Source organism: Hemicordylus capensis, chromosome 3 (assembly GCF_027244095.1).
Source record: "Hemicordylus capensis ecotype Gifberg chromosome 3, rHemCap1.1.pri, whole genome shotgun sequence".
Taxonomy (NCBI): domain Eukaryota; kingdom Metazoa; phylum Chordata; class Lepidosauria; order Squamata; family Cordylidae; genus Hemicordylus; species Hemicordylus capensis.
Window position 1 is genome coordinate 317,026,361 of NC_069659.1, and position 25,086 is coordinate 317,051,446.

The window sequence follows — 25,086 nt, forward strand, 5'->3', positions numbered from 1 at the left end:
TTTGGATGACTTCAGGGCTTTTCAATCATGCCCTACTTGTCCAGTTTGCTTAACATTTAGGCTGAATATTTAGTGTACTATTATGAACAGGTGGACTCAAAGTGGCTGATGTCAAATGCTAGTCTGAGAGATCAGGACCTTCTGTTCTGTATTTTTTCCTAGCATTCGTGTTCCTTATACCCAAACAACAACTTTATTTACTAAGCTGACATACACCTCTTTGTCCATGTGTTATAGGAATTTTCCTTGGTTTATTATTTCTATTTGTATGTGATGGGAGCAGCTCATAGATTTATTAAAACCTGCATGCATTAGATACTATCATGTTCAATATACATTTCAGCAAAAGTACTACATGTGTTTTAAATAAAATGTTGAAAACTAGAAGTAGGAGCTTTGAGTTTTATGCTTTATTAACTCTGCTTACAAAGCATGGGTCAGATCCTTGCTTCAGGAGCCACAAATCCCAAGAATTCCCATTCCTGGCAATGGCCTCTTGCACAGACTATGCAGACCACAGGGATCCCTCTGTGAGTGCTGCATGCATGTGAGGAAGGATCCAATCTGGTATCTATTAATTCACTATATAAAAATACATGACGGATGATGCACTGATGCAACAGTGTTGCATTCTGAACTAGTGTCCCTGCCGTGGCAGCCCATGCCACTAGATCACATGTGTCTCAGTTATAACGATGGGATCCTCTCCAAAATACATGTAGTTCTAAACAGTAAGGAAACAAACCACAATTAATGCACAAAGCACTATCTAGATGAACGAAAATTCAGATATTTCCCCATATTATTATCAGAATTTTTTTGAAACAGCTTTACAGAAAATGGTTTTAAATGGCAACTGCCTTAGGGTAAGATGCATAGTACCTAGCATATAATGGTGCACATGAGACCTATCCCATAGACAGGGGTGCAGCTAGGTAATTTTGGACCCTGGACCCAATGACCTTACAGGGGCTTCCCTGCAAAATAAGCATCCTCTCCATATAATACATTTCACCACAAACCCACAGATCTGGACCAGAGTGCATTGCCCCCCACCAAGACTATGCAAGCCCCAATGGATTCACATAGCTTCTTGACCATTCACAAACTACCTGGGACACAACACATCTCCCTTGCTCCACAGTTCAAACAGAAAAACAACCTGGAGATATAGCGCATTCGTAAGAGGGGGGAAATTAAAACAACAATACATACCCCTTGCTTCACAATTCTCATGCAGACATTTTGGATCACAAACCAACTCAAGCACAGTGCTTTTTTTAAAAAAAGTTGTTTATTCAGATTGAACAGTAGGGATGTGCATGAACTGGCACTTGGCCAGTTTGGCGGCGGCGGGGGTTACCTTTAAGGAGGTAAAAACCCTCCCACTGGCCACGTTTCCCCCACCGGCACTGTATCCAAAACCTCTGGTGCAGGCGTAAGTGTGTAACTTACGCCTGCATGTGTAACGTTACACCTGTAACGCAGGTGTAAGAAGTTACACGCAGGTGTAACTTCTTGCCGCCCTGGTTAGTATCTGACCAGAAGTGGCCGGTGCATGTGCCAGCCACTTCCAGCCCGACGCTGACTGGGGTGGCAAGGAGGTATGCTGCCGCCCTGCGCCAGCGGTTTTGGAAACAGTGCCGGTGAGGGAAATGCGGTGGGGGGGTGAGCAACCTCCATGCTCTTTTAAGATAACCCCCCATCATCAAACCAGCTCAAATTCTGAACCTCTGGACTGGTCCAGCAGTCCAGAAAGGACCGCCAAGCCAGTTCGTGCACATCCCTATTGAACAGTTCCCCTTTCACTAGCTGTAAAGTACTGTATGGTTAGAGATAACTTTCTGCATCTTTACTGTAGGGGGGGGCATCATTAAAATCACAGGATTGACCAATTTCCTTGAAATAAAAATACACAGAGTCCTGCCATCTTAGACTACATGTGTGCCCAATTTCAGAACTCTAAGCCCAGCTATTCTGGAAATGTAAAGGGTTGAGCAAAGGTGGTGGCATGTTGCATTTTTAAAATGAAGGCAATGGGCAAAGTCCTCGGGTGTGTGTGTGATGGTCTAGGGGGGCACTTCAGTTCCAGAGGTTTTTGCAATTTTCTGCCATGAAACAAGCCATTTATAGGGATTTTTGAGATTTTTTTTTAAATTCAAAAAATCATTAAAATTCTAAGGATTAACTTATCTGCTTCAAAATCAACACACAAGGTCCTATTAACCTGTTCTCCATCTGTGCCAAATTTCAGAATGCTAGGTCAAGCCATTCTGGAAATTTAAAAGTTACCCACTTTTCCCTTGGGGGAAATCATGGGGCCTCTAGGAGAGTGGGCACATGGACCTGAACCCCAGGTCTGTGCCTAATGGCACCCCTGTGCATAGACATGGTCATTCTGTGAGTAATTGTTTCATTTCGGCAAGTCACAAGATTGTGACATTATAAAAGTTTGATAACCTTAGACTTACTATGAGGAAGCCAGCCCCAATCATGACAGCTTTCATTTTAACATCAAAGTCCATTGGAAACTCGATTCCAAAGAGGTCAGCATCTGTAAATGTCTCCCTTGTGTCTCCAGTGATTCCAGCCCACTGCTTTGAAATTCTTCCAACAGACTCCTGCTCATCTTTTGACATCACCTAGGTTTTAAATGAGACTCTCTTGGAACATGGAAAACCTGTGGACATTGTATGCTGAGACCAGATATTTTATGTATAACATTTATATCCTGGCTTTCTACCATTTCAGTCCTTAGGAGGCTTATACTGTAAATACTATAAAGACAACAAATCAAAAAGCCTAAAACCCATATTAACTAATAGTAATTGACTGCACTTAACATCAGATCAAGCCATCATTAGCCACCCAGGTAAACAGGACAGATATTACGCCACCTAATCATACAGTAGGGAAATGACTTGCTGAAAGGCATCATCTCATACTGTGCAGGAAATGGCAATGGTAAACCCTTCCTGGATTCTACCCAAGACAACCACAGGGCTCTGTGGGCGCCAGAGGTTGATGCCAACTCGAAGGCGCACTTTACAAATGTCTCAGTGCTAACATTCATAGAATCATAGGGGCTATTGACATGTGCAGGCAGAACCGGGCTAGGGAAAACCAGCCCAGTTTTGCTGGTGCAGGGCATGGCGGCAAACCCTGTTGGGTGTCCCAGCTGTTTGCCAGGGTTTAGGGAGCTCCGTGTGGCACCTACACATGAGTGGCCTCCAGACCAGCATTGAGAGGCTCCCCATAATGCACTGCGCACTCACATGGTGCATTATGGAAGTTCCGGGGTCCTCCCGGCTCCAGAAACTCCCTGCTGCCAGCAGAAGCTGGGAATCGTCTGGACAAGAGATCCGCTCACTCACCAAGGGGAAATGGATCATCTTTGGTGGAGGTAAGCATTCCAAAGATTCTTCCCCTCGTCCCTTTTGAGCCCTTTTTCCAATTGTGAGAAAGGGATCATGGAGTTGGAAGGGACCTTGGAGGTCTCCTAGTCTAAGCCCCTGCCCAATGAAGGAGATTCCTACAGCATCCCTTACAGATGGCTGCTCAACCTCTATTAAAAAATGTCCAGAGATGCAAGTTTTGGGCAGTATAAAAATTTGTTAAATTAATAAATTAATAACTTCATTAAGCATCTCACCATTAGATACTTTTGCAAATGTGTTGGCCCGACATAAAATAATTGGTTTTTAAAACCTGTTTAAAGATCAACATTTCCTTGGCAGAACAAGAACACTCTCCCATTGGTTCAAGTGATTATGACACCAGTGGTGCTCAATCTCCCTGATCTCTGCTGCAGAATATAGATAGGTCTGGCTGAGTTTCAGGCTTGAGTTTGTCTTTTGCACTGATTCCTCTAAATGACTGAAAAAGGATTTGTCAAAGGAAACTGAGGATGTCTATCATTTGTATATCCCTTCATGATAGCATGTTTCTTCGCTAGCAATTAAGATTGCATAGCAGTGGAGATGAGGGAACAGAGGATCATAAAGTCAGCATTAGACCTGGAGCTTGTTCATATGGTGCTTATACTTTAAATCTCTCCTAGATGGAAGTGTGTGCTTTTACACTTCGGCCAGATTTACTTCAAATCTCCCCCAGAGGGGAGAGTGTGTTTTCACACTTTGGCCAGATTTACTTTGAATCTCCCCTGAGTGCTTTCCAGATTAGCCACTCAAGAGTGGCAAAATGCTTCTGTTCAGAAAATCGCATTCAAAACATAAATAGCAAAGCGCCCAGTAGGGGGAGCAGTCTCACAAAAACTAACAACCTGGAAAAAAACAGCAACATTTTACACTAGACATACAACGTTATATCAATAAATTGCAGTGATTAAATCCAAAACAAGGCATCAGAAATGTGAATGGCACCCTGCTGTCAGCATAGGGATTGTGGCGTCACAACACAGGAAGTGTGGAAACACACTTCAGAGATATGCCGTGACCCCATTGCAGGGTCTAATCTGGAAAGCACCCTGGAGGAATGTGCGTGCTTTCACACTTCGGCCAGATTTACTTCAAATCTCTCCCGGAAGGAAGTGTGTGCTTTCACACTTTGGGCAGATTCTTGCTGAAGTCCATGCAAGATCTCTTCACACACAACTCAGATTTTTCCTTCTGAGTTTAAGCTTAGCCCGCTTTATGTCCAGGGTAATAAATACCCCTCTATTCAGTGGCTTTTGGGGGATAAAGCAAGAGTGTCTGCCAGTCAAGCTTTTAAGATGCAAATAGGAAACTGCCTCCAAGAGCTGAAGGACTGTGTGAAAAACTCCCTGGTTTTATATCTCAATGATCCCCCTGCTTATCAAATCCAATTGCCCCTCCTATATTGTATGCCAGAATAGGGGGAAACTATTTTATTTTCATTCCTCTTTTAAGAAAAGGGAGTGGCCATCTGGAGAAGACAGAGGCTCCTTTACAAAGTAGTTTGACTGCTTCTACTGACCCTGGCCTTCTCTTTCATTTTGCTTCATTTTACCTCAAAACTGCTAGGCTCAGTGCTGCTGTTTGGCTTATAGCTCATAAGGAAAGGGGTTGTTGAATTCCTACTAAGGGCCATAGGGCCCTGTACTTTTAACAACTGAATGTCAGGCAGACATTCAATAGGTGCTGAATGATGGGCAGAAACTCAGTAGGTGGAGTTGCCCCAGCACTTGAAATTGGGAACAGCACCCTTGGATGTTTTGATTCAACTCTTGGAGTTGAAATACAGGCAAAATATCAACAGGCGCTGCTGCTATTGTCATGTGCTGTTCTCATATGCTCTAATTTGCACCCATTGAATGTTTACTTGTCATGGGATTGTTAAATCTCCAGGCCTTCTGGGCCTTAAGAGCAACTTGGCCGCCCCTGCCCTTATGATGTACAAGGTTTGAAGATGGAAAAAGCCATACATTCATAAATTGAGACTGAATCCAGATAAGACAGAGGTACTTATTGTGCGGGGTCAGAAATCCAGAGACAATTTTGATCTACCTGTTCTAGATGGGGTCACACTTCCCCAAAAGGAACAGGTACGCAGTTTGGGAGTACTTCCACACCTCTCCCTGGTATCTCAAGTTGAAGTGGTGGCCAGAGGGGCTTTCTATCAGCTTCAGCTGATACACCAGCTGTGTCCGTTTGAGATGAACGACCTTGAAAAAGTGGTATATATGCTGGTAACCTCTGGACTTGACTTCTGCAATGCTCTCTATCTGGGGCTGCCTTTGTACATATTCCAGAAACTCCAGTTGGTACAGAATACAGTGGACAGGTTAGTCTCTGGGTCATCTCAGAGAGACCATGTTACTTCTTTGCTGATAACAGCTACACTGGCTGCCAATAGGTTTCCGGGCAAAATACAAAGTGCTGGTTATAACCTATAAAGCCTTAAACGGCTTGGGCCCTGGCTACTTAAGAGAACATCTTCTTCATTATGAGCCCCAACGGCCATTGAGGTTGACTGGAGAGGTCCGTCTCCAGTTGCTGCCAGCTCTGCTGGTAGCCACAAGGGGGCGGGCCTTCTCGGTTGTTGCCCTGAGATTGTGGAATGTGCTCCCTCCTGAAATACGATACTCCCCATCACTGACAATTTTTAAAAAGCATTTGAAAACACACCTCTTCACCCAAGCTTTTTCAGCTTTTTAAATTTTTAGGTTTAAATCTGTGCTTGATTTTAAATTATCTAAATTGTTTTAAGTTTTTGTGTATGTTTTTAACTTGTTTTAATGTTATTGTTAACTGCCCAGAGAGGAAAGTTTGGGATGGTGTATAAATCTGATAAATAAAATAAATAAATACAGCAGCAGTGAGGCCTAGCAGTTTTGAGGTAAATTAAATTGAAACAAAATGGAGGAGACCCTGGCAGATTGAAGTGGTCACACTACCTTATTTTCCTTTATGCTTTTATTTTCAAGACATTTCTCCTTCTGCAAGATGAGGGTGGGGTGCATCAACCAGGTTTCACCAGCCCTCACACATCCCTTTCATTTACTTCACAGTCACTCCCTTTTTTAAAAAAGGGAGAGGGAAATCAAATTCAAATATGCATAAAAACAAAACTAATGGAGGATTGTACCAACACTGAAATGGTCCTCTCACACACATAAACACAGGCTTCTCAATGAACAACTTTTCTCTTCTTGCAGATTTATCCATGCTTTCTGTCACTTCTTTTCCATATGAACACACACTCTTATTTTTATTGGATAATTTTCATTGTATTATACACCATTTCTAACATCTGCATTTTTCAAAATAATGGTTGTTTTCAGTCACCCTTTTCCAGGAAACTTCACTCTTAATGTTCACTACTCAGGCATTAAAGGAAGTCAGGTATTTGAATGCCATAACACAGACATCCACCAGGAGAGCATTCCAAACCTGGGGGCAACAACAGAGAAGGCCCTGTCCAATGTGCACAACAACCAAGCCTCTTTCAATGCTAGCATGTGGAGCAAAGCTTCCTCTGATGACCTTGTTGAATGGGCTGACATCTTTGAAAAGTCACAGCACAGCCATCATGGTTGCTGCCTGTTTTGAGGTATATGGTCGAACTGGTACTTCAAGATTTGACTTCAGCTGCATATGAACAGATTTCAGGAAAAAATAAAAACAAAAGGTGACCTGCAATCACTTTATGGTGAGAATTTTTAAAAAAATTAAGGAGAAATCCCACTTCAATGCAGTATTCCAAATGAAGTCTGACTAGGGATGTGCACGAACCTCAGTTCATGCAGGAGTTCAGATTTCAAACCAGTTTGTGGTTCAGTGATCAGTTCATTCCAGCCCAATCACAAACCAGTTCAGCGATTTGAGGGTAGCCTGGGGGATGGTGAGTGGCACCTTTAAAAGTGAGTAGAGCAGGTCCTTACCTACGTGACCACCACTCCATGAAGCTTCCGGCTGCAGCGGTGATCGCCTCACAATAATTATTCAAAATGCAAAATCACAATGTTTAGAAGGCTTATTTTAATATATAACAAGGCAAACAAACTGGCTTGTTTCATTACATAGGCCAGTGGCCATGACTGAGATAAAGAGCTGAATACAGGTTCGTAGTGATAACTTACCTCAAACCTGAAATCCTCAGTACACATGCATTTTAAAGAGTGCCCAGCAATTTTAAATATTTCCTCTTTGGCTTCATCTTGGACAGAAAATTTAGGACGGCCAGGATGGCAGGTCTCTTTAATATAACCAATAGGTGTTCCTGGGGGAGCATGAACTTCAAGCTTAAAATAAACATTTAAACACACAACACAATCAGAATCCAAGGTTATCCTTCCATTTTTCTAGCAAACTCACAACGTGGCTAGTATTTATTTTATAGGCTGCTTCCTTTTTTGCAAGTAACTGTTCGGCTGAAGATGTCAGCTACAGACATAGGAGTTATAGAGAACTCACAGTTACAGTCTTTCCAGCCCTCTCCTTCTCCATTTATCTAGTCATCATATACTTGGATAAGTGGAGAAGGAGAGGACTGGAAGGACGAGAAACATGGAGAGTGCAGCAAGAGCGAGAGTGAACTTTGAGCCAAAGCTGTGGTAGGGGCCATGCTATGGAAAGTTTTGAGAAGCGACAGATAGAATGGGGGAAGATTTATAGGTAGAAATGGTTAAATAACATTAGACACAAGAGACATGTACCAGCTAACATAACCCCTGCTAACTGAGCAAAGAGACATCTTTGAAAGTGGTGAGCAGGGGGAGAGCAACTGGCTCTATCCAACCCCAGCACAGCATCCCTCCAGTGGCTGATGCTGGTATCTGCCGTCTGTTTCTTTTTAGATTGTGAGCCCTTTGGGGACAGGGGACCATCTTATTTGTGTATTATTTATTTTTCTGTGTAAACTGCTTTGAGAACTTTGGTTGAAGAGCGGTATATAAATATTCATAGCAGCAGCAGCAGCAGCTGCTGCTGCTAATCACTGAACTCGATCTTGAGAAGCGGAGTGAATGTCACCTAAGCTTTGGGGTTGGGACAGCGGTGTGTGGCATTTCCTGAAATAGGTTGGGCTGTATGGACTGCCTCAGACAAGTGGCTAAGTGCACAGAAGAGCATCCATGTTGTTCAGATTTTTGACAGCAACTCAGTCCCCTTGATAATACATTCCTGAGGTCTAAAAGTTTAAGCATCTGAAAAAGTCAAGGGATTAGTTAATGAGGAGTTGCCAGTAACTGTGTTTAGCCCTTTGGGGGCAGAATACAGTGCATGTTCAGAGCAAAGACGGAAAGGGCATCTAAAGAGAGGGAGAGAGGGTATGCATGAGCGCACACACCCAAACTCAACCTCAGAGTCAACCTTTGATGGTCAAACCACCAAATACCAATTAATTTAGATGATAAAGTATCCCCAATATCCACATTTTGATGACTAGAAAAGTTTACATCTCCCCCAAGAAAAGGAGATAGAAGGAAATGAGTGATTTACTTCCTGCAAGCTGCACGTACAACCACAGCAGCATCCACACCAGCATCTGCAGGGTCTTCGGAGCTCTATGACCTCTTGGCCCAAGTTGTTGAAGATCTTTATTGTAAAGGGTCTGAGTGACCTGGGATAACAGTTTAATGTGCAGCAATCATTTTCCTCAGCAGCAAAGTATACGCTTTGCCCCCAAATATTTTTTAGGATATATTTGGTGGGCATTTCAAAGTCACTTATTACTGAAAAAGAAGTAGCACAAATAGTTAAACATTGCTCAGAATGTTCCAAAGACTTCATTGCATTCAGACGCTGTATGGGAGTGGGTGAATTGCACTTATTGCCAAACTCATCGCTTTCAGCTGAACCCATGCACAGAGCCGAAAAGGTACAGAAAATGTACACGTGTGGATTCCGTTGGTCTTGGCCAGTACCCTGAAAAATCCAGAATCCAGATTGCAGCCCAGATAACATTGTATATGTGTGGCTAGCTTCAGCTGAATGCTGGGGATGGGGGATGGGGGGAGGCGGTTTTGCGGCAAATAGTCATGATTCCACTTCCTTCCCACTTCCAAATTGCACTTGAAAACAAGTACAAATTAAGAAGTGTTATAGTGAAGCAAAAGGTCACTCCATAAAGTGAGCAAGATGGAAGCTTTAGAGTTTTTGCGAGCTCATTTTAAGGCCAGAAGCTGAAGAAATTGAGAGGAAGCACTGAAAAGGAAAGCAGTTTGTTTCTAGGAAAGGTACAAGCATGTCGGTATTCTGCCATAATTCTCTTTCAAGAACTTCTAGGTAGGGATGTGCGAACCAGTTTGAACTTGAACTGGTTTGAATTCAAACCAGGGTGGTTCGATGGTTCGAATTCAAACCAAACCAGCCATCAGGTTTGAATTCGAACCAAACTGGGGGTGGTTCAATTCGAACCAGTTTGAACCGGTTTGGACTGGTTCAGACCTACAGAAATGGGTGGGGTGGTAGCTGGCACCCATGGGTACCTACCTTCCAAACCCCAAAGCAATTGGACACTCGTACAATTTTAAATGAATTTTTGAAATATATTTTTATTTTTCTCTCATAGGGTATAATGGGACTCGAACCAGCCCATTATACCCTATTGTGGAACACCCATGGGTGCCAACAACCACACAAACCCCGAAGCAATTGGACACTCCTACAATTTTTTATGAATATTAGAAATATTTTTAATTATTTTTCTCATAGGTTATAATGGGACCGAACCAGCCCATTATCACATAAGACACATAAACTTCAAAAATCACTTAAAAATCAGCCCTTTGCCCAATTCCTTTCAAATAATTCTGATAGCTTCCTGGCCCCCTTGGGCACTACCACCCACCACACTCTGCTCTAGGCCACCCCTTTGCCCCGACATGAAGCTATACATTTGCTGCAATCCTCATTATTCCCTATGAGGAATTCCAAATAATTTTAAAATTCACCAATAATCAGAGGAGTGTCCTATTGCCTTGGAGCTTTGTGGGTGGTAGGCACCCCTGGGTGTCTACCACCCACCCACTTTTGTGCCCCTAGGTGCTCCACAATAGGGGATATGGGCTGGTTTGGGTCCCATTATACCCTATGAGAAAAATAATTAAAAATAATTCAAATATTCATAAAAAATCATAGGGGTGTCCGATTGCTTCGGGGTTTGTGTGGTTGTTGGCACCCATGGGTTCTCCATAATAGAGAATAATGGGCTGGTTCGAGTCTCATTTAACCCTATGAGAAAAAAATAAAAATAAATTTCAAAAATTCATAAAATATCATACGGTTGCTTTGGGGTTTGGGTGGCAGGTACCCCTGGGTGCCAGCTACCATCCTACCAATTTTTGGAGGTCTGAACCAGTCTGAACCGGTTCAAAACGGTTCAAAACAGTCTGAATTTGAACCAAACCAGGGGGAGGTTCAAGCAAAACCAAAATTGAACCACCCCCTCCTGGTTTGAACCTGGTTCGAATTTGAACCGAACCAGGCAAACCGGTTTTGTGCACATCCCTACTTCTAGGCAGGTAAAAACAGGTTGTATACCTGTAACGTATGATCTGGAAGGGATCCGTTGTATTCATAACATTGGGTTCTGCGCCTGCGCGGTGACCTCACGGACCGATTATCTAGCTCCTCGCTCCGCCCCTAACTGCCCTGCATGCGATCGTGCTCTTCTCCACTTTGGCAGTTGGGGCGTGTCTCTTTCAGTTTCTGGAGGACTGGCAGCTGCCTTATCTTTACATTCTAGCTTCAACCTTGTCCTGCCCATTTTTCGTGGGGAGGTTCGGGCGGGTCTTATGAATACAACGGATCCCTTCCAGATCATACGTTACAGGTATGCAACCTGTTTATCTGGATAGTGATCCATTGCATTCATAACATTGGCTGATTAGCCAGCTTCCATCACGGCGGTGAGCATCATCTATGGCAGGACCTGCTTCAGTACACTCCGCCCAAACTCTTCTTCCTTTGACTGGAGGAGATCTATTGCGTAGTGTCGTATAAAGGGCTGACCCGACGTCCAAGTCGCAGTCCTGCAGATGTCCCTTAGCGGTACACCGGCCAAGTCCGCAGCCGAAGAAGCATAGGCCCGCGTAGCGTGTGCCGTGATAGTTCCTGGTGGCACCCGATCCTGACTAGTATAGGCCAGTCTAATTGCCTGCACTATCCATTGTGCTAGTCGCTGACGGGAGACCGGCTTTCCTCTAGATGTTCCCGTGTATAAAACAAACAGCCTTTTCGTACGTCGTAGACGTTTCATGGCATCCAGATAATATAGCAGCGCCCTGCGCACATCCAGAGCATGCATCTCTTTTTCCAGGCTGGTTTTGGGATCCTGGAAGAATGTTGGCAGAACGATGTCCACATTGATGTGGAAATCAGATGTTATTTTGGGACGGAAATGTGGATCCAGACGGAGAGAGACCTTATGCGGATAAATCTGCATATATGGTTGGTCCATCCTAAGGGCAGCCAGCTCACTCACTCTCCGTGCTGTCGTGATTGCTATTAAGAAGGCAGTCTTCAAGGTCAGCAATCGCAAAGTAGTTGCAGACATAGGTTCAAATGGAGATTGAGTCATTGTCTGCAACACAAACGTCAAGTCCCACTGTTGCTGTGGGTGCTGTACCGGTGGGTACAAATTGTTTAATCCCCTGAGGAATTTCTTGCATTTCGGATGGGGAAAAACTGTAGTTTTGCCCCATCCCTTATGCTCTGATGAGATTGCCGACAAGTGCACCTTCAAGGAAGTATTTGCCAGCCCAGTTATCTTTAGTGTAGTCATATAAAGGAGTACTTGAGTCACTGTGGCTCTCCTTGGGAAGAAGCCATGCTCTTTGGCGTATTTCCTAAACCGTCTCCACTTATTCATATAGTTGCGGTGTGTTGATCTCTTTCTATTATTTAGTAGGATCTTATTCAATAACCTATGCGCCATGCCGTGAGTCGTAGTGTGTCCACTTGTGGGTGCTGTATTGCTCCGGAGCTCTGTGACAACAAATCAGAGCGCCTGGGGAACCTGTAGTACACTCTTTTGGACATTCTCAGCAGCGTTGAGAACCACTGTTGCCTGGGCCACCATGGCGTTATCAGAATAGCTCTCGTGTTGTCTCTGAGTAGCTGCACTATCACTCTCGATATCAGTGGCTGCGGCGGGAACAGGTAAAATAGACTCCTGGTCCATCTGTATTGAAATGCGTCTCCCCGAGAACTCACTCCAACACCTGCACGACAGCAATATGTTGGACACTTTGCATTTGCAGCCGTCGCAAACAAGTCTACTGTCAGCCAACCCCAATTGTTGAAGAGCGCCGACAGGCAGTCCATATTCATTTCCCACTCGTGCTCCTGATTGCACGTCAGGGACCTGCTGAGTCCATCCGCTTGAATATTGTCCACCCCTTTTATATGTATCACCATCAGTACAATGTTCTGAGGCACACACCAATTCCAGATGTCTTGACTCAGCACACATAGCGACCGTGAAACTGTGCCTCCCTGCTTCAGGTACGCCATTGCTGTGGTGTTGTCCAGCCGAACCTGCACTACCTTCCCGTGCAGTAGTGCATGAAAAGCTTTCAGCGCCAAAAATACAGCCAGGAGTTCCAGGTAGTTTATGTTTTTTCTTGCCTGATGCTCCAACCACTGTCCTTGTATCTGATGGTGTAGACAGTGCGCCCCCCAACCCTGCAGGGAGGCGTCCGTCGTGATACTGCATGTCAGTGTATGAGGTTGATAAGACACGCCCAACAGTAAATTGCTTGAAACTGTCCATCACTTCAGAGACTTCAACACTGCCCGAGGCAGTGAAATCCACTTTTGTTGGCTGTCTCAATTCGGGCAAACGTTTTTCAAAAACCAAGTCTGCAGGGTCCGCATATGTAGTCGCGTGTTGTACACCATCGCATTGCATGACGCCATAAGCCCTAGCAGCCTTTGAACTGACACTGCCCTCTGTTTGGGATGTTGCTGAAACATCTGCACCAGTTCTTTGATCTGAGCATACCTGGACTGTGGTAGATAAGCCTTCTTGTCCTGCATGTCCAGTATTGCCCCGATGTAATCGAACCGTCTCCGTGGGTCTAGCCTGGACTTCTTTAAATTCACCATGATTCCTAAGTCTTTCAGAAGTGTGAGTACATACTGGACTTGCGAAAGTAACTCTTCTCTCTCATTGCTGACCATTAACCAATCGTCCAAGTACGGATATATCACTATCCCATTGGTTCTTAAGTAAGCTACCACAGCTGCCATGACTTTGGTGAATACTCATGGCGCTGTGGATAGGCCGAACGGCAAAACCTGATATTGGTACGCTGTATCTCCTACAGTGAACCGCAAGTACTTGCGATGCCCCTCTCGAATACCTACATGAAAATAGGCATCCTTCAGGTCCAGGATAACGGCCCATTCTTCTTGCACCAGTAGGTGCAAGATACTCTGCAGTGTTATCATCCTGAACTTCCTTGTATCCACATATAAGTTTAATTGTCTCAAGTCCATTATTGCTCTTACTCCCCCATCTTTCTTGGGGATTTGGAAATATCGGGAATAGAATCCCTGCATTCTGTCCACCCACCTCACCGGTACAATCGCCTGCTTTTCCAACAACACCTGTATTTCCTTTATCAGGACCTGGGTTGGCCTGGTATAGGTTATCCCTTGGAAAGGTGGCAAAGCTTTGAACTCTATTGCATAGCCACACTTTATGATCTTCAATACCCATTGTTCTGATGTTATATTGCGCCACGCTTGAGCGTGACTGGCCAGTTTGATGGTAGCACTGACCTGCACAAGGCCGTTGTTGTGGGCCTCGGGTGTTTGAGCTTGTAGTGTAATTGGTTGCAGATGAGGTGGATGGAGCATCCCATCAAAGAGACTGCTTTTGTTGGTCCTTGCCTTGTTTCTGTCCCCTTTGGTTTCGTTGCATATAGGACTTATTTCTCTGACAAGGCTTATATTGTCGCTTGTAGTCCCTTCTCTCCTGTCTGAATCTTGAACGGCCTTGCTGGCATCCATAAGCGCGGAACTTTGATGATTGTCCATCACCCACTGTAGCCATAAATGTCTTGGCAGTGAACTTTGACTGCTTCAACGATTGCATAGTAGAATCAGTTGTTTCTGCAAAGAGGCCTTTGCCATCAAAAGGTAAGTGTTCTACCTTATCGTGCATGTCCTGTTGTAAATTAGTCGAACGTAGCCACGCATGGCACCATAAGGTTATGGCTGTCGTCATTGCCCATGACTCCGTCTCGGCTGCATGTTTAAACGTGCTCAGTAGGTGACGTGTAATCACCGTTGCCTTCTCATATGTTTTCTTAAAGTTCTCTTGAAACTCCTCCGGAGACATTGTCGCTGAGTCTTGGAACAGCGTGTCCCAAATGTGGTGACCATATCTCATCAAGCAAGCCGAGTAATTCGCAATCTTGATTGCTAAGCTCGATGTGGCATAGACCTTTCGGCCCAGGACATCTAGTTTCCTACCTTCTTTATCACCAGGCGTCGAATGTCGAGCTACCCCCCTCGTAGAGGCACATTCTATCACTAATGAATTTGGCTCCGGGTGTTTCATAAGGTAGTCACTGTCAGTCTCTTGCACTCTATATAGGTTATCAAGTTTACGTGAGGTCGCTGTCGATGTTTGCAGGACCTCCCACGTAGTCTTTGCTGCTTTAGTTATTGCCGGTATCATGGGCAAAGCGACAGGGTGAGACACTTTAGCACGTGCCATCATATTGTAGACGGGATCTTTTAGGTCTAGCTCAGGTTGCTTCAATTCAAGACCCAAAGCTTCCGCCATCTCCCGTATCTGAATATGGTATGCCTTTAGCTCCTCTGAGGGCGAAACCGAAGTGTGTGGGGCTACGTCAGATGGTAGTTCCGGCTCCAGTGGTTCCTCCGGTATTGATGGGTCGTCCTCTTCAGAATCCGATGTTTCTGACGAGTCTGCATCTCTAGAATCTGGCACTCCCAAAGGACTTACCGGTACCATCGGTTGCTGTTTTGCTGCAGGGGCCGCTACTCTTACTGGTGTGGTGACAGCTAAAGTCCCAGTGGCAGGCACTAATGCAGGGCGGGCAGATACAGCACCCAATTGTTGTTGCGCTTTCCATATCTTATAATCAGCGTAGTCCTCTGGATAAATCACTGGCGGAGCGTGAGTGAACCCACAGGAGTTATTAACTTGCGATGCCACCCGCTGGTCCACCCATGAAGATGGCAGGCGAACAAACATCAGAGATGGTCTGGTGGCCGCAGCCCTATCCACCATTAGAGGCCTTGGAGTCTGCATCGGGCTAGTGGCCGCCGAGACACGTTGCACCGGTCGGAACACTGCTGACAAATGCAGAGGTACTCGCTGCGGTGAGGCTGAAGGGGTTCTCGGTACCGGTAGCATTGAGCATGGAGTATTTGATACCAATAGAACCCTGGCTCCCCGTTCCTGGAAGCCATGAAACGTAGCGTCTGTCGGTGTTGTATCTGTTGATTCCAAAAGGGCCAGCAAGTCTCGTCTTGCCCTTGATCCTGCAGTCATCTCCCTCTCTGCTGCATCTTCCCCAAAGTCCAGGTAATCCTCAGTCCTGTATTCCTGCCTTGGAGTCGTGGTTGGCGAGACCAGCGGGGTTTGTGCCAGGGTGAGCTCCATCGCGCACCGTCGATGCTGATTTTGTGCTTCAGGCATCGATGCATCTCCCGACATCGAAGTCGGCACCTTATTGGCCCTCGATACCGAGCCTGGCAGTCCTGGTAGAGTGGATTGCACTGCCATCGACATCAATGTGCCTTGTGATGGGGAATTTGAAGCCGATATAAAGTCCCTTGTCGATGTTGAAAACATTGGCGCGTTTAGCTGTTGTTGTGTGACTGCCAACATCGATACCGACAGTGGTGCAATTGGTGTTGGTAGACTCTGATCACCCCTCAACACCAAGTCCCACGGCGTCGAAGCAGTCGACTCCGCAGAGTCCCAGTCTTCGCAATCAGATCGGCGTGGCGGCGGAGATGGAATGCGGCTATGAACTCGAGTTTTCTTCGTCCGCTTCCGAGGAGGCGAAGGCTCGCGTTCCTCCTCTGTTGATGATTTTTGTTTGTGCCGCTTATGTCAATGACGCTTCTTTTTGGCGTCAGCTGGTTGCTTAAACTCGGTATTCACAGTGGCTTTAGACTGCCTGCTGGCAGGGTCCACCAACGGAGCGGCCGCCCTCGTGGGTGTGTCCGGCCTCGACATCATGGCCAACATCGAGGTGGTTCCCGACATCGAGGTCGACGGCCTCGGAGTCGGTGGGCGGAGTGCATCATCATAGAGCGCCGCTCTGAGTCGTAGTGCTCGATTTTTCAACGTTTGTTTCGAAAATGATGAGCAAATCTTACAACCCGCTGGGTTGTGCTGCTCCCCCAGACACAATAAACAGGACTCGTGTGACTCCGTTGAAGGCAACTTTGCCTTGCACTGTGAGCAGCGTTTGAAAGTTGTCTTGGGTCAGTCTTTAGCCGACATGGCCTCAGCCATCGTAGAAATGATTGTTTTTATGCTTTTGAATCCGCTTTGTTATTCCGATTTCAAGTCCAAATACAATCCAATTGTCGTTTAGCCTATTCGTCGTCCTAGTCCAGTCCTTAGTCCTTTTTCCGTAAATCAATTCTCTAACTTGCCGAGGAGCTATCAGTCCGAGGTGTTGACGCAATGGCGGTCAAACAGAAACTGAAAGAGACACGCCCCAACTGCCAAAGTGGAGAAGAGCACGATCACGTGCAGGACAGTTAGGGGCAGAGCGAGGAGCTAGCTAATCGGTCCGTGAGGTCACTGCGCAGGCGCAGAACCCAATGTTATGAATGCAACGGATCACTATCCAGATCTGATTGCTTCCAAGCTCCAGCGTCTTAATTGCTTCCAAGCTCCAGCGAACTTAAGGAGGACTACATGAGCCCACACTCATCCCAGCAAGCCATCTGGCTCACATGAACATCATTATATATATCATGAGCTACACAATCCATGCATAGCTGATTCTATAGGATCAGCTATACAAATCACAATGCCAGCTTTTATGTTTTACTTTTTTTGAAAAGCAAAATACTAGTCTCCCATTCATATGCAACCAGGGCAAACCCTGCTTGCTTGCTACCACAAGACCAGCACTCTTCCTTCTATATAGAAAGCACTGAGTGGACAAAGACAGTCCTCCAGGATGAGGTACCACAGTACATACATATTTCTACCATGTGAACAAAAGAACTGAGAAATGTATTGGTTTGGACTTTTTGTTTATTACATAAGATGGTCATTAAATGTAATAGTGATGTTTAATTTGTGTCTATTTCTGTATTGGGTAAACAGTTATCACTACTATCAATAAATAATACCTTTACTTGGTATTAGATATAAGCACCAATGCAATTCTGATTAGATATAAATCACATGCTATATGTATATTAATGAAAATATTTCAGAGGCTGCATATTTGTGCAGCGCTTTGAAAACTGATGGTTTATCCCATCAGCACTATTAAAAAAAAAAAAAAAAAAAAGCTCAAGCATCCTGAACTTGGTATTAGAACACATAAAAATCCACCTTCAAATACCTGAGTTGAAATTATTAGAAATATCTTTGAATGCAACAATAATCTCATGTGGCATAAGAAGATACATACTTTCCAGAGGCTCAGGCTGTCGATAAATTAATATCTGATCAATCTGTTATAGGGGTCAAAAGCAAATGAAATGTTAAAACTGAAAGGTAATCAAAATAATGTTGCACAAACAATTATTTTGCATTTCCCCCCAATTTAAAAAACACAGAGGCAGCTCAATAATAGGCCTGCAATAGGGCTGCAATAATTGAAGTCCATGTGATGCAAGCTTCATCAAACAATTTTTCACTGGATACAATCCACTGAAACATTTGTCTGATAAAATGATAGAATTTGATATAAGACAATACTGTAATTTATTATATCAAACTGTATTGGAGCATGTTAACATTACATGGCTGAAAGTTCATCAGCCACTACAATGAGTGGTTATTGAATGGATCCTTAATGCATTCACCTCTGTTCCTATATGTAATTGGATCTGTTTCCCCACAGGATTTTGACTTTCCCCAAGATGATTAAGGTACTGCTTTCCCCCCCTACCTATCAGATATCATGAAAAACAGACAAAATTTGAAAATAGATAGATACCTGGCAGGGGCATAACAAGGCTGGAGTGGGCCCAGAGACAAAATTTTAAAATGGGCCCCTTGCTGATACACACACACTTCACAATATATAGTCATGTGACTTGCCTCATGTGACTTGCCTCGGGGGGGGCTCGAGGCGTGGGGGCCCCCAGGCAGCCGCCTCCCCTTGCCTAATAGTAGTTACGCCCCTGATACCTGGCTTAAATACTCTAGTCCAGGAGGACAGTTGAGAAGCAGCACAGGTGGTGCTGGCATCTGCATTGGAGAAGGAAGACGCTGAACTGATGGAGGTCCATGAGTTCCTGAAAAACCCTGGACAGTAGAAGCAGGCTGACCAGGAGTACCTTCGGGGGGGAAAGCAAATGACAGTTTTAGGCTCTAAATTGAGGAAGACACATTACAAAAACAGTTTTGTAAATAATTGGCTTACAGCTTCCTAGGACAGGTTGGGCAAGATCCAAGTAGTGTTACATTTCTATCTTGTGAGAAAATATGTGCCTCTAAGTGTTCAGTATTGTTCTGCAATGTTGCACAACTGCTTATGAGTACCTTTTGAGGGACATATATGAAAATGTGCAACATGTGAAACTATCAAAAAATGCCACACATAGTGAAATATGTTGTTTGTGGGACAATTGGCTAGTGCCAATGTCTTCTGCCAGGGCAAGAGCAAGTCTGGAACAGAGGTTACATTCTTTGCATAACATCCTTAAGCAACATTGAGGGCAACACTAGTCTGGATCCTGCTCACTGTATATTACTCCCATATACCACCCTGAGCCATTTTTGGAAGGGCGGTATAGAAACTCAAATAAATAAATAATAATTAATAATACACAGAGATAATAAATGTACGTATGCAAATTGTACTATCTGAAGTGCAGTTGGATGCTTCTCCCGTCAGCTACAGGAGCTGGAATGTGCTTTGTGCTTCGGTTATATTTTTCTTGGCAGTGCCATTATTTATATAGCGCTGTCAGTATACATGACAATGAATGGTGTAATGAAGCCAAATACAGGTCTCCATGTTGAGAATTTATCAATTTAGATGAAGATAAAACAAAAGAGGAGGAGACAAGAAGAGGCATGACAAGCAACAAGGGATAAATTTAAGGAAATCCTCTTTGGGAACTTAGACACCATTACGGTTAATGATGAGGACTAAGGAGTTAAGTCAAAAGGTTCATGGAAGAAAGTTGGTTTTGAGCTGGGATTTGATGGAAGAGAAAGAAAGAAAAGGCACCATGCAAATGATCTGGGAAGCATAAGGGGGAGCAAGACAGAATGGGCTGAATAATTTAAGAATGGAGGAGCAATTCAGGTGATAGAATTGGAGAGCAGAAGTCATGTAGAGAAATATCTTTGGTTCAAGAGCAGAAACAGTAGGTCGTTCGGGCTGTGGGAAGCTTTGCTAGATGCAAAGGCATGAAGTAATCTGAGAATGGGCCACATAAAGCTTGTATCATAAGAGAGGTTTTGGCTTTTAGTGGCAAGGTTCTGGACTGGTGAACCGCTGAAGGCCTGAGAGAAAAAAGCTGGAATAGTCAAGAGGCCTGTTCACACAGTCATCAAAACCAGGGTAGGAGGCATTCTACTCTGGTTTGCATGATTGCATAAACTCATGAAAATGCCTCCAACCCAGGTTGCTCAAAGTAGGGTAGCCAAGCCTTTTGTACAGTGCTCTTAATCAAGATAGGAGGAGAGGGGAGCTCTCCTACCTTGCTTTTCTTGTAATGTGGATCCGTTTACCTCTTGTAAATTTACTCAGCCACTGGTACCTAGCAGGCCTGGAAACAATAGAGCACTGAGGCTACAGGGGCTGGTGTCCATGGATGTGCCACTCTGCAAAACACACTCTGTGATCCTGTAGCTAGATCCTCCTCCTCTGCGACCAGTCAAAAGGCAGCTGCTGACATCACGAGGCTTTCCAGCCTACTGACAGTGCAAAGCATGCTGGGAAAGCTTGCTAGGCCTTCATGGGACTTTCTATGCTGACAGCTCCCAATTTCAGCAATGGATGCCTCACCTGGCTTACTTGTATTTTTCCTAGGTTTGTGGACCCAACAAAGGTTCTGATCATCTGCTTTTACTGAGATAGAAGCTCTCTAACCCTCCAACCCATCTACAAATGGTTGTGTGAACAGGCCTATGCTCTCGTGCTTTGGATTAGGATGGAGAAAAGGGGCTAGAATTTCACATGGCAACAACATAATTGGGCAGCTGATTGAAGTCACAGAACCACTAGCCTTACTATGAAGCAAAGCAATATAGCTGCTTCAGGAGTAGATTTGGGGTGCTATTTAGGATGGCAGAATGGGAGACTCAGAGATATAACTCACAGAACATTATCCTCCAGCTCCAGTGATGTTTAAATGAGCAGGAGTTGGGCAAGAACACTGTAGCTGTCATCAGAGGTGCACCTAGGTAATTTTGGAGCTTGGACCTAAAGGCCTTTGGAGCCCGCTCTCCCTGTGCAAGTTAAGCATCATCCCCCTCACACACACATGCACACACTGTGAGACATGCAGTATATTTCACACATGGGTTGTTGAGGGCACAAATAGCAACTGAACTCACAACAAAGTAAGAATATAAAACAGGTATATTTATGCAAATGCATTAGCAGAAACATTTCAACACGCAACTTAACATATTCCCATCCCACATATTTTTCCCCCCACACTCCCTGCTCTGCCTCTAAAGCACCAGGCGTGTGTCACAATCCCACTCGACCACCCCACACTGTGTGGACCAGCAGCATGGCGCCCATACCACCCAGGACAGACTAAAGAGGATTTGGGAGCCCCCAGGGGGCGTGGAGACCCTGGACTTCAGCACCGAAGTCCAAGGGTAAGAGCGACTCTGGTTGTCATGTGCCACTACTATTCATTTGAACTGGGTCTTTTGCAGGAGAATTTCCCCACAGATTGTACTCTTTTTGAGATGATGAAATCCTACTAGGATTAAGCCAATGAAGAGTCAACAGCAAATATATCCACAAGTTATAGCATACAGCAAAAATATACAGAAGAGTCATTCACATGACCACTGTGGCTGGGGATAGGAGAGTGGGAAGACAGAATAGCACCTACCTTCCCTCACATGGCATCCTTTCCCTCCCAGCCACGCTGCTCATTTGCTCACATGATCATTGCTGTGGCAAGTGGCGAGGTGATCTGGAGATGGGGAAGTGAAGCCTGGCCTCCAGGAATCCCACTCCTTGGACCTTATTCTTATATCGATAAGGGAAATGCTAATACCCCAAAGAGCATTTTAAAAAAACGTATTCTTCCCATTTATACAGAAAGATGGAAATGTCAAAGCACAACAATTCTCTACTCTCTTACCCTTGAGAGCAGGATTAGAACCATGGGTTGAAATTACAATGAATCAGGAACAATTTCCTACCTGTGACTGCTGTTTGATACTGGAACAGTCTGCCATGTGCAGTGGCAGGAATTCATTCACTGGAGGTTTTCAAAGACTGGAGAGCTGCTGTAGCACTTTCCTACACTGAGTAGGTGGTTGGTCTAGAAGGCCTCCAAGTGTCCTTCCAACTCTAAGATTCTGTGCTTCAATGAAGTCATTCACTTGGCCAGCTCTAAAGGGCTAGAACAGGGCTACCCCAGGGAGAGCTGGTCATGTTCAGCACAGGGATCATTCCCGATCCTAATGCTCCACCCCCCCGGGAGCCCCTGCTTCTGGACCTGGGCTGTCCCTGAGCACACTACCCACCTCGTGTCCAGGTTGTGTGGGTGCATGGGCTGCTGGCAGCCATTTTTACCACAGAGTCAGGGGTAAGGACCAACCCAGAAGCAGGAATTTTCCCAATGCACCATGCATTGTGGGATTCCTGACAACCAGGCTTCCTCCCCCCGCCCCACCTCTGGATTGCTGTGCTGCTCACTGCCACACTTTCATGTATAGAAACATGGGAGATGGAGCCCTGTTCGGGCTGCAGATCATGAAGGCGGGGGGTGGGGAGGCAGGTAGGCTCCTTCCTTTCCCCCAGTCCTCCTCTGCCCTAATGGTCGAGTGAATGACCTTAATATTTATTATTACTGAGGGCTTAGGGCAATAGTCTAGCTCCCCCCCCCCCTCTCTCTCTCTCTCTCTCTCTCTCTCCATTTTCCCTATACCTCTGTGGGGAGGAGCAGATTAAGCAGCACCGAAAGTGGGAACAGTCCCCAACAACTGGGAAATGTCTGCAGCTCTCTTTTTTAGTCTACAATGAGGCAGGTCATTTCCTGTCTCAATGCAAAGTAAAAATGGATGAATGACAGCAGCCCCCTGATCTTGTGGTGAGCTGGTCTTGTGGTAGCAAGCATGACTTGTCCCCTTAGCTAAGCAGGGTCCACCCTGGTTGCATATGAATGGGGGACTTGATGTGTGATCCCTGTAAGATCTCCCCCTTAGGGGATGGAGCCACTCTGGGAAGAGCAGAAGGTTGCAAGTTCCCTCGCTGGCATCTCCAAGATAAAGCTGAGAGAGATTCCTGCCTGCAACCTTGAAGAAGCCGCTGCCAGTCTGTGTAGATAGACAGTACAGAGCTAGATGGACCTATGGTCTGACTCACTATAAGGCAGTTTCCTATGTTCCACGTGTCAGAATTGCATTTCTGCTTCACATGCTACTGAATCCTCTATTGCCCACTGTGGCACAGTGAAACGAGAGAGAGAGGCAGAGAAGCCTCCACTCCTCATAGAAATGTCAACTCTGGGTTGCCAGTGGTGACCAGGTGAGTGATTAAGAATAAGACTGTATTATGAAATTCATGAATTCAGTTGATATCATTTGGAGGAAAGTTCCAACCAGCATACTTATATAAAATTGTTGGCATCATATATAGTTTCTGGTTCCAAAATGTACTACTTTGGGATTATTATTTTCACTTTCTTTATATAGAAGGCTCCTACCATTTTTCATGCCAGAGGTTGTGAATCTTTAAAATCTGCTACACAGCCATTCTACAGATGCAGCTTTCCTGCCATGATAATACAGGGGCGGCACAGCCATTCTACAGATGCAGCTTTCCTGCCATGATAATACAGGGGCGGGGCAAAGTTGCACCTGTATTTTTCATAGTTAACTTTTCACAGCCTCTTTATCTTAGGATTCAGCTACTCTTGACTTCTATGACCCTCAAGTGACTGACTCCAAAATCACTGATTTCTTGCATTGCTCCAGTCCAGAATATATGATGGAAACTGACAATTCCAACTCTTTAAAACTCCTTCTTTTAAAAAAATCCAGATTCTGTTAGTTATCTATATATGAAAACATCATTTTCCCAGTCCAAGACTCCTATTTCTGGTATGCTTTTACTCCCTCTCACTTCTAAGATTCAAAGCAGGGACACAGGAGGCACCCAAGTAAACAAAGTGGACATACGGGGGGGGGGAAGGAAAAAAGTTACTCACATTGCATTTCTCTGGATTTGGGAACTATTGAAGCTGAAAAATAAGAGAATTGTGTTTGCATTGCCATCACATTTGTACCAGTTTCAAATATTATGTTTGGTGATTGTGAAAGAAAAACAAGATCAAAGGTCTGTGCAGTCCTTATCAGCATAGTCTTTTTGCTTCAGTGGGCCCTTCTAGAGATACAGAGCAGGGCACCCAAACTGGCTGATTTTCAGTACAGAAACCAGAGATCAAACCATTAAATTGTATGGTTCAGTTCTGGTTCAGGTTCTGCTGAAATGGAAGTTTTCCTGGTTTGGTTTGTGTCCTGCCTTCAAAAAGAGAAAAGCAGGAGCAGGCTTTTATAATTGAGAAACTCAGGAAAGAGTCAGTCTGGGAAACATGCCAGTGGGGATTCGAACCAGCAACCTCTTGCTCCCTAGGCAAGTTACTTCCCCTCTGTGCCATTAGGTGGCAGCACCTTTTTAATCAACTCTTAATAATAAAATGGTTGCAGTCAGATAGAAAGTGTTGTGGGGCAGATACAGATAAAGGAACCCTCATTCAGGGTTTTATTTGGGAACTTAAAGGTTGCGTGGTAAGCTAAAGGAAATTGGATAGTAGGAACACAAAAAGCAAGGTGATCCAAAGGCAACACACTTACTATCCGTCGATTATCATGTAACTCTGTTTCTCTTTCACTGTGTAAGGATTAGGACCAACAGCAATGTACCAGGTCTCAGGGCTCATCCCAAACAGTGCTGAGAAAGGCTTCTCTCTTCTCAGAGTGAACCAGTAGAATCACCTTAGAAAGAGAACTGCCAAAAAGCAACTGCTTCCCCTTCACTACCGCAGGGTTCTATTTGGAGGAGGGAACTCCTCTCTTGATTGACAGCTCCTGGAGCCACTCTCCTAAGCCTATTAGAGATCGCTCTTGTTAAACCTTGGCATGCATGGAACAACTGTACAGATTACACAGTGAATGTACATAAAATGAGAGGACAAGGCTTACTGCTGTGATCCCACTCCCTCCCAGTACACGATCACACACACAGTTGTCTGAGCAGTGCTACAGGATCCA

The 25,086-nt window shown here is 44.8% G+C and overlaps 1 protein-coding gene across 3 annotated transcripts; it reads right to left on the reverse strand.

The window, feature by feature from the left end:
* Positions 1 to 391: 391 nt before the first annotated feature.
* On the reverse strand, positions 392 to 24,846 carry LOC128352174 (phospholipid scramblase 1-like). 3 transcript variants are annotated; one of them, XM_053312499.1, is made up of 8 exons: positions 24,670 to 24,774; positions 24,024 to 24,056; positions 18,799 to 18,947; positions 18,074 to 18,116; positions 8,922 to 9,154; positions 7,562 to 7,723; positions 2,472 to 2,642; positions 392 to 724 (listed from the first exon to the last, which is right to left on the reverse strand). In XM_053312499.1, the coding sequence occupies exons 2-8, from the start codon at positions 24,028 to 24,030 to the stop codon at positions 668 to 670; spliced, it is 822 nt and encodes a 273-aa protein (XP_053168474.1). In that variant the 5' UTR covers positions 24,031 to 24,056; positions 24,670 to 24,774; the 3' UTR covers positions 392 to 667. The 3 variants fall into 3 exon arrangements, with proteins under 3 accessions (XP_053168474.1, XP_053168473.1, XP_053168472.1); XM_053312498.1 differs by having other exon boundaries at positions 18,005 to 18,116; XM_053312497.1 differs by lacking the exon at positions 18,074 to 18,116 and having other exon boundaries at positions 24,670 to 24,846.
* Between the last annotated feature and the right edge of the window lie 240 nt (positions 24,847 to 25,086).